Below are 9,989 nucleotides of genomic sequence, written 5' to 3'. Positions count from 1 at the left end.
AGGACGGGGCTGAGCCCGGGCCCTGGGGGCCGCGCCTGCGTCCTGGCCGCGCGGCTCACTGCAGGTGAGGCTCGGGCTTGCCGCCCGGGCTGGCTTTGAACCGCCGTCCGCAGAGCTCGGCCTCCTGCGTCGCGGGGTGGCTCCCCGTCCGAAACGTGGCAAGTGGGGCTGTGCGTGGAGTGACGGGGCGGAGCCGGGCCCGCGTTCGAAGGCGGCCGGCCCGCGGCGGGGAGCCGAGCACCTTACCGGCTGGGTGGAGGTGGTGACCCCCAAAACAATACAAAATGCGACATGATTGATTTTGAAGCATAGGGCCGAACTTGAAAGGCAGGATTGAACTGGAACAACTCGTTCTGAGGAAAGGACCCATTTGCCCCCGGCTGCCTCTGCTAGTCTAATTAGTTTCGAAAAGGCGGAACACCTGGCCCCGTGGCTTTAGGTCAAAGTGTTAGAGGGGTAGTTGGGGTTCTGCTTCAGGAATGTGTGATTTACGCGTTTGCAAAGTAACTGCTGAGTTCTGCTTCTGTACACCAGCTTGCTTGCAACTGCTCTAAAAGAATGCGTTTTTTTGCTTTATAAACCCTGAGCTATTTGAGTTCGAGGCTGCTCACTCCCCCTCGGTCAGGCCAGGCTGGTCAGTCCAATAAACTCCAGCTTTTAAGGTAGTGGTCGGCCTCTGTGACTTTGCCCGGGGGTCAGTCCACTCCAGTGGACTCTGTCTTCACCACAGCAGGCTTCCCACCCGGTCCCTCCAGTCCCAGCCTCCTGAGTAGCTAGGACTCATTACCCTGTGAGCCATAGGTACCAGTCAGGCTATTTTTATTTTTTTGCCTGTCCTGGGCTTGAACTCAGGGCCTGGCACTGTCCCTGAACTTCTTTTTTCTCAAGGCTAGTGCTCTACCACTTGAGCCACAGCACCACTCCCAGCTTTATCTGTGTATGTGGTGCTGAGGAATCGAACCCAGGGCCTCACACATGCAAGGCAAGCGCTCTTTACCTTTTGGGGCTTTAGAAGATGATGTTAAAATATGTATTTAAAGACCATGTGCATGAACCAGGCATGGGTGGCTCACGCTTGTAACCCTAGCTGCTTAGGAGGCTGAGATCTGAGGATCATGGTTCAGAGCCAGCCTGGGCAGGAAAGTCCATGAGACTCTTATCTCTAATTAACCACCAGAAAACTGGAAGTGGTGCTGTGGCTCAGGTGGCAGAGTGCTCGCCTTGGGCTGGAGCTCAGTGACAGCGCCCAGGCTGAGTTCAAGCCCCAAGACTAACAAAAAAAAAGGGGGGGGCTGGGAAGGTGGCTCAGTGGTAGAGCGCTTGCCTTGCATGCTGAGGCCCTGGGTAAGATTCCTCAGCACCACATAAGCAAAAAGAAAAAAGCCAGAAGTGGCACTGTGGCTCAAGTGGTAGAGCGCTAGCCTTGAGCTGAAGAGCTGAGGGATAGCGCCCAGGCCCAGAGTTCAGGCCCCACGACTGGACCCTCCCCCCCCAAAAAAAAGACTATGTGCATGGTTTTGCACTGATGGCTCACCCCTATTATCCTACCTATTCAGGAGGCTGAGAAATGAGTCTTACCTCTAACCAATACAAATCTGACAGTGGAAGGATGGCTCAAGTGATAGAGTTCCAGCCTCTGAGGCCCTGAGCTTGAGCCCAGGACTGGCACACACTCACCAGAGAGTGCTTGTCTCTAAAAGGAGGTCAGCTAGAAGGTGGATCACAGAAGGTCCAATCAGGTCTTACTATGTCCACCCAACTGCCCATGGGGACAGAGTGGTGGGATTACAAACATGGATCATGATGCCTTTGTGCCCAATACCGTTTCAAACACAAACGAAGCACACGGAGTACCACCAAGGATGATCATAAGGCTAAAGCTCTGCATGACTTGTTTCTGTGAGTCCATTGGTGCAATTACTCCTAGGAGGCCAGGCTTCACCTTACTTTACTCAACTGAAGTGCTATATTTACAACAGTATCACAGGCCGGTGTACTGGCCAAGCATGAGATACTCGGCAAACGACTTCCTAAAAAAGACACGGGTCATCCCAGTGTGTAACACATGTCATGTCCACTTTAGAGCAGTTATATAGACAATATGCACCTCCCACCCAACCATACGCTAATCTTTGGTAGTAAAATTGGGGAACTGAGGCCAGGGCCAGTCCCTTGGAGGTGCTCAGGCACCTGCCCTCCTATTGTCCAGCAGCTAACTTGAGCACAAGTGCTGGCTCCAAAAGAATAGGACCCTTGGCTGGTGAGTGATGGGCCTGTCTCCAAATGCCACTGTGCAGGCAGGAGGGAAGCGCGTGGGAAAGAGCTATGCGACTCGCCAGGGACTCGGTCCTTTAGTGGCCTGGGCCCAGACTGCTACGGCAGCAGCTCACAGTACAAACAGAATTGTGATCCTGGACACACCTGCCAGAGCGTGTAGTATAAAGGTAGGTTCTCTATTATGGAGTAGGTCAGTCAAATACCACAATTTTCAGGGCCATCAAAAGGTGGCCCTAAGGCAGAAGGACAGACCCGTGAGGACAGAGCAGTAGGTGGCAGTGTTTGAATCCCTAGGGCTCCGTGCCTGGTGACTCCTCTGTGATCCTTGGAAGAGCAAACGCGCAAGGAAGAAAGTCGGCTCAGAGGCCCTTTCATCTCAGCCCTGTTAGCATTCTGAGGAGACACAGACCCAAGTTTCAGGCAGGAACCTGCAGCTGCTCAGTTTGAGGTGGGAGGGATCTACACAGCCAGGCATGGATGGAAACATTGTGTAAACCCTGGGAACTCCTATACACACAATCCAACTGTAATCTTCCCACAATGGTAACAAGGCTGACAATCTTCCCCACAGGAGAGACTGATGTATAAATGTAAAGTTCAATCACTCAAGTCCCTAAGAACATTTACTAAGTATACATAAGTAACTCAATAAATAGATCTCAAAAGCCCTCTGCAGAAACCATTCCCAGCTGAAAGGAACTAGGAGAACCGCTAAGAAAGCAGTTCCTGGGTCACTGCAAGTGACGTCAAGGAGTTCCAGCTATCTGCGGAGCTGCCTCTTCATCTCCAGAAGTCTGCTGCTCCCTCTGGGCATCAATCCACCTCTGTGGAGCAATCATTTTCTTAGGCCCGTGTGGCGGTGGGCCAATGAGGGCCTCAATATCCTCATAGTTTATCACTTCCTTTTCCAGAAGGGCATTTGCCAGCTAGAAAGAACAAACACAGCAGTGTGAATCTCTGAAACAAAGACAAGAGCCTTTGAGAGCAAAGCATCTGTGACGGAGACACACTCCACAGAGGGGTCTCTGTGTCCTAGAGGACGTTTCGGACAAACTGCTTTCCCAGGAAGCAGAAGCAGGAGGCGGCTGGGGCAGTGAAGAATCACTCCCTGTCTCAACTCTGCAAGTGATTTGCCAGCTGCAAGATCACTCATTAATTTCTCTACTTCCTCTAAGAATTTTCACCTATTTTTGGCAAATTAGTTTTCTTCACCAAACAAGGTCTGTGTGTGACTATGGTGAGAGTTAAAACGTGGGCATGTCTTGGAGAGGGGTTAAAATGCTGGTGGGTGCAGGGGTAAAACATGGGGGCCCTCACCTGGAGTACCGTAGGGCGGGAGTGTGAGGGGGAGCATGGGAGCTGGGGCTCACAACCGCGGTTGGGGGGAAGTATTTGAAATGTACCCCACAATCCTGTGTCCATACATCTTGCTGGTTAGAGCAAAAACTCTTGCACATTTTTTCCTTGTTTGGTGCTGGGTATGGAACCCAGGGCCTTGAGAATGCTATTTACACACTGCCACTGAGCTAGAGTCCAGCCCTGTATTCCGCATCAGCTGAACCAAACAGTAACCCCTGAAACAGTGCTTAATCTCTGAGCGTTTACTATGAGAGGCCCACAGTTCCTGCCCTGGCTGCTGGTGTGGCAGTAAGGACCGGAACCTGTCACCTGTGTGGGTAGTTCAGTCCTGACAGGCGGCGCTGCATATACTCAGGACACCCCTCCATCCTGGTCCCACGCACCAAGTCTAAGTTCTTAAGCTCAGTGCTAGTCTGCAATGTGCACCTTGCAGAGAGCCTGGCTTTGCCTGAATGCAGCATCTGATGAGACAGGTGCTCTGGTCTGGAATTAACACTGAGGATTGAAAACATGATTCCTGACTGACAGACCAGCTGGGGTTTTTGTGGGGGGAAACAGGGTGAACTCAGGACCTGACCACTGTCCTTGAACTTTTGTGCTCAAGGCTAGAGCTCTACCACTTGAGCTATAGCTCCACTTCTGGCCTTTTGGAGGTTAGTTGGAAGTAGAAGTCTCAGGTACTTTCCTGCCTGCGTTGACTTTGTAGACCAGGCTAGATTCAAAGTTGAGATCCTCCAGCCTCAGCCTCCTAAGTGCTGGGGTGGCAGGTGTGCACAACCACACTTGGCTTAGCTGCATCATGTTAAAAAAACAAGCAGGTGCTAAGAAACGACACGCTGTTCTGCTGGTCTGTCTGCATGTGGCACGAAGAGCTGTTGCTTCCACTGTCACAACCAGGAGATAAAAGGCCTTCACTTCTGAGGCTGTCCTCTCCAAACCACCACCTCTATCCAAGGTGAGAAAATGCTGAATAATCCAGTACCCCACACAGTACCAAGCCACCTGCAGGGCGGCCCTCACGATAGCGAGCCACGAGGCAAGGGGTCAAAGGCCATGTAATGGCGGCAGGTCCTGTGGGAATCTGGACAGAGTAAGGGCACTGGGGAGAGTCTGCGGCCATGTGAGTCCACTGTGGACCTCAGTTAACAATGGTGTGTGATGATGTTCTATACTATGTTAGTTCCAGGGGAGAACAACTCTGTAAATCTAGAACTATTCTAAAGCTTAAAAAGATTTCTGAGGGGCTGGGAAGGTGGCTCAGTGGTAGAGCGCTGGCCTTGCATGCATGAGGCCCTGGGTTCAATTCCTCAGCACCACATAAGCAAAAAGAAAAAAGCCGGAAGTGGCGCTGTGGCTCAAGGGGTAGAGTGCTAGCCTTGAGCTGAAGAGCTGAGGGACAGCGCCCAGGAGCAGAGTTCAGGCCCCACAACCGGACCCTCCCCCGCAAAAAAAAAGATTTCTGAAGCTGGGCGCCGGTGGCTCACGCCTGTAATCCTAGCTACTCAGGAGGCTGAGATCTGAGGATTATGGTTCAAAGCCAGCCCGGGCAAGAAAGTTTGTGAGACCAGAAAACCAAAAGTGGCAGGTGGCTGAAAGTGGTAGAGTAGTAGGCTTTGAGCACAATAGCTCAGGGACAGTGCCTACGCCCCGAGTTCAAGCCCCATGACTGAAAAACAAACCATTTCCAGGGAGGAAATATTGATCATAACAATATGTTTACAAAAGGTGGGGGGTGATCTAATTGGAAGGAACTGGTGTGGCATGCTTCACATAGAAGAGGAAATGTATGACCCCAACTGTGCTGGTGGGGTTAGGCCTGCCTGGGCCCTCCTCAACCCCACACAGCGGAAGTGCCCTGTGGGGGCACTGCACCCTGAGCTGCCCTCACCGCCTGCAACTTGTCCATGTTGTCCAGCAGTACCCTCTCCGTGTGTCTGTAGGCTTTGGCCACCAGCAGCTTTGCTTCCTGTACAGAAAAAGTTAAGACATGTCATGGGAAAGGATGAAGACACTGTTGAGATTCATCATAGCCAGTCTAGCATGGAAGTACAGGAAGAAAGTTCAGATTAGGAATATGCCTTCCATCTCTCACGATGACCAGCAGACACTCTCCCGTTCACACCTGTCAGGGACTCACAGTACCAACTGGCGGACCCTGTCTGTCCTCTGCTACATCTGAGGCTGTCACGGGAGCCTAAGCAGCAAGAGCTGTCCAAGAGCAGGCCTGGACACTGTCCTGGAAGAACCTGCCACTGCGTGGATCATGCATATGGGTTCTGTTATTCAGTGTGTTTGACATTCTTCCAGATTGACAGCTAGAAGGATGAGTCCACTAGGTCCTTCTCCAAGAAAACATACGCCACAGGGCTGCAATAGAGCCCAGAAAACATATGCCACAGGGCTGTAATAGAGCCCAGAAAACATAGACCACAGGGCTGCAATAGAGCCCAGAAAACATAGACCACAGGGCTGCAATAGAGCCCAGAAAACATACGCCACAGGGCTGTAATAGAGCCCAGAAAACATACGCCACAGGGCTGCAATAGAGCCCAGGAGGGCAAGTTTATATCAGGCTGCCACTCAGGCTTTTTTTTTTCCTTACCAGTCCTGGGGCTTGAACTCAGGGCCCGGGCACTGTCCTTGGCTGCTTTTGCTCAAGGCCAGCACTCTACCATGTGAGCCACAGTGCCACTTCTGGCGTGAGCCAGTAGGGCTTGGCTTCAGGCTCTCTTTTAAGGGAGCTGAGGTCCTCCTATAACAGGCCCAGTACCGTTTCCCCCTCAGGCAAGGGGTATGACTCACGTGGTCCATCATCTGCTGCAGGCCCTGGCTGAAGGGGCGTCGTCCAGTGCCCGTGAGACCCTCCTGTGCCTCAGGAAAGGAGACCGGCCCAATGGTGGGTGCCATGCCAAACTGCTTCACCATGGAGTAGGCAATGCGGGTGACCTTCCTCAGGTCATCCTGGGCCCCTGGAGCACAGAGTTAGGAGAGGGAGAGTCCTCAGCAGCCCATGTACATGGGAATGCTGGGCCCACAGGCCCCATTAGAGCCCATGGACTAGCACTTCAGCAGACATTTTTTTTCCCACATCGGTCGTGGGGCTTGAACTCTGGGCCTGGGCGCTGTCCCTCAGCTCTTCAGCTCAAGGCGAGCGCTCTACCACTTGAGCCACAGCGCCACTTCCAGTTTTCTAGTGGTTTATTGGAGATAAAGAGTCTCACAGACTTTCCTGCCCAGGCTGGCTTTGAACCGTGATCCTCAGGTCTCACCCTCCTGAGTAGCCAGGATGACAGGTGTGAGCCACCTGCACCCGGCTCACAGACATTTTATGCCTAAGAATGTCCCTTGTACCCTGTCACCACTCCTTCAAGGAGAATTTTAACTGCTCAACAGTCATCCAGCACAAGGCCAGGTCTGCACAAGCAAACCTGAGGCTTGATATCCCTAGACACAACCTCTTAGGACTTTCCAGTGGAGTAACAGTTTGTTACAGGAAAGCTGTTTCAATTTTATCTAGTTCTGTGTAGCAATGACTGATAATTAACCAGTTAAATGAATTCACAAGTTGCATATATGTAAATTTTTTTGTTGGTCATGGGGCCTGAACTCTGGGCGCGGGCGCTGTCCCTCAGCTCTTCAGGTCAAGGCTAGAGCACTACTTGAGCCTCAGCACCACTTCTGGCTCTTTCTGCTTATGTGGTGCTGAGGAATTGAACCCTGGGCCTCATGCATGCAAGGCAAGTCTACCACTGAGCCACCTTCCCAGCCCCATATGTAAATTTTTGTACGCTTAGTTCATGCCTGCTTAGCAAGTGTGAGGTCAAGGCCAAACTGCAGTACCTCTTCAAATGTGTGTGTGTGTGTGTGTGTACTTACTTAGTGTCAGGTAGTTCATGTGTACAATATCAGCTACTTGGGATGTGGAAGTAGGAGGATCATGAGTCTGAGACTAGCCTAGGCAGAGTTACGGAGACCTTGTGTCAAAACCAGCGTATAAACAGAGGAATCCCTACACACACACGCACACACGCACACAGATGCATGCACGCACGCATGCACACACACACGCACACACGCACACAGATGCATGCACGCACGCATGCACACACACACGCACACATGCACACAGATGCATGCACGCACGCATGCACACACGCACACACAGATGGACACACACGCACACACACACTCCCCCTGCTGAAATGGCACCTGCACTGCAAAGCTCTCCCACCAGCCTCCTTCCAGCACAGGATCAGAGCTCTGAGCTCCAGACCCCGGGAGCAGGCTCCTCACCAGAAGTGACCTTGCTGAAGGAGATGGCCTCAGCTGCCCGGCCACCCAGGGCCATGCACATGCGCTCAAACAGCTGCTCCTTGGTGAAGAGGTGCTGGTCCCGAGGGAGCATCTGGGCAAAGCCCAGGGCAGAGTTTGTCCGAGGTGCTATGGAGACCTGCAGAAGGACAAGGTCATGACATCGGCAAGGAGTGGGAAGTTTTTCGTTTTAATCGTTATTACAGAGAGGTTACAGTTACATGTCAGGTACAGAGTACATTGCTTGCCAGTGGCTCACACCTGTAATCCTAGCTAATCAGAAGGCTGAGACCTGAGTACTGTGGCTCGAAGCCAGCCAGGGCAGGAAAGGCCATGAGACTTCTTTTTTTTTTTTTTGGGTCCGGTCATGGGGCCTGAACTCTGGGTCTGGGTGCTGTCCCTCAGCTCTTCAGCTCAAGGCTAGCACTCTACCACTTGAGCCACAGCACCACTTCCGGCTTTTTTTCATTTTGCTTATGTGGTGCTGAGGAATCGAACCCAGGGCCTCTGGCATGCAAGGCAAGCGCTCTACCACTGAACCACCTTCCCAGCCCCGAGACTTCTTTATTCAATAAACTACTCAGAAAAAGCTGGAAGTGGCACTGTGTCTCAAGTGGTAGAGCGCTAGCCTTGAGCACAGAGAGGTTCAGGAACAGCACCCAGGCCCAGAGTTCAAGCCCCAGGACTGAGAGGGATGGGTCGGGGGGAGAAAGACATTCTTTTTTCTTGGACAATGTTACCCCTTGAGCGTGAAGTCTTTCAGGGAAGGATGGACCACATAAAACAGATGTGCTATCAAGGGCTCAATGCAGTCACCAGTCAAATCTGCACCTCCTCACTCTTAGAATTATGACAGCAAAGACAGACATTCACGGGTTTCTGGGGTATGCACTGGGAGAGAGGAGGCTTCTGGGGGCATGCACCAGAGGTTTCTGGGGGAACACACCAGGGATTTCTGGGGGTGTACACCAGGGGCTTCTAGGGGGTACACCCACCAGGAATTCTGGGGGTGCACTCAAGGGAATTCTGGGGGTGCGTACCAGGGGTACACAACAGGGGCCTGCAGGGGTGTGCACCAGGGGCTTCTGGGGATACACACCAGGAGTTTCTAGAAGGTAAGCACCAGGGTGGTGCACACTGGGGGTTGGAGGAAGCATACACCTGGGGGTTCTTCCTTACATTGCCTCTACGTGTTTAGGAAGCCAATGCACCTCTTACAAGGTGACATGAAGTGTGAAGACAAACGACGTCTCAAGCCAGTGCCCGCTGAGCCTCCTGCTGCCGGCCTGCGTCCCAGGGGATACCCAGGATGGTGCTGGGAACACAGTTGTTCCCTCTTGCTTTCCCCACCTCCAGGCCAATACCAGGAGGTGCACAGGACAAGAGCTGGGTGCCAGTGGTTCACACCTATATCCTAGCTACTCAGGAGACTGAGATCTGAGGATCATGGTTTGAAGCCAGCCCAGGCAGAAAAGTTCCTGAGACCCTTAGTCTCCAATTAACTAGCAAAAAACTCAGAAGTGAAGCTGTAGCTCAAGTGTAAGAGCACCATCTTAAGCATAAAAGCTAAGGGACAGCATCCAGACCAAGAGTTCAAGCCCCAGGATTGGTACACGAAATAAAAATAAAGGAAATCTAAAGCTGACTGTGTTCAACATGGATTTTCCTTTACCTATACTGACTTCGTTACTGCTCTGCTTGCCTCGCACTGGCCTGACCCCATACACTCAGTGACTTCAAAGTCACAGGAGGCCGCATGTCAGAGCCTCCTGTTGCTCAGAAGCGCATCCAGATCACCCTGCTGCTCCTCAAACACGAACACAGAGACTGCTGTCACTTCCACAGAGATCACCACCACTGCACAGAAACCACACCGCTGTCAACTCCACAGAGATCACCACCACTGCACAGAAACCACACCGCTGTCACCTCCACAGAGATCAACACCACCGTACGGAGACCACACTGCTGTCACCTCCACATAGATCAACACCACTGCACAGAGACCACACCGCTGTCACCTCCACAGAGATCAACACCAC

At 52.3% G+C, this 9,989-nt stretch overlaps 2 protein-coding genes across 2 annotated transcripts in view; both read right to left on the bottom strand.

Moving 5' to 3' along the window:
• Window positions 1-1,909, bottom strand: part of Rpl13 (ribosomal protein L13) — a 5,179-nt gene extending 3,270 nt beyond the window's left edge. The window contains exon 1 of the mRNA XM_013035655.1: window positions 1,823-1,909. Coding sequence (XP_012891109.1) covers window positions 1,823-1,909 — 87 coding nt within the window. The remainder of the gene's footprint in view (window positions 1-1,822) is intronic.
• Window positions 1,910-2,873: 964 nt separating this feature from the next.
• Window positions 2,874-9,989, bottom strand: part of Spg7 (spastic paraplegia 7 (pure and complicated autosomal recessive)) — a 44,069-nt gene continuing 36,953 nt past the window's right edge. Inside the window, exons 14-17 of the mRNA XM_013035671.1 lie at window positions 7,930-8,086; window positions 6,439-6,605; window positions 5,525-5,602; window positions 2,874-3,203 (exon numbers count right to left, since the gene is read on the bottom strand). Of these exons, the coding sequence (XP_012891125.1) occupies window positions 3,024-3,203; window positions 5,525-5,602; window positions 6,439-6,605; window positions 7,930-8,086 (582 nt within the window). The 3' untranslated portion in view covers window positions 2,874-3,023. The remainder of the gene's footprint in view (window positions 3,204-5,524; window positions 5,603-6,438; window positions 6,606-7,929; window positions 8,087-9,989) is intronic.

Source organism: Dipodomys ordii, unplaced genomic scaffold (genome assembly GCF_000151885.1).
Source record: "Dipodomys ordii isolate 6190 unplaced genomic scaffold, Dord_2.0 Scaffold217, whole genome shotgun sequence".
NCBI lineage: Eukaryota > Metazoa > Chordata > Mammalia > Rodentia > Heteromyidae > Dipodomys > Dipodomys ordii.
Note: the sequence above shows the minus strand (reverse complement) of the source record. Positions and strands in the feature narration are given on the sequence as shown.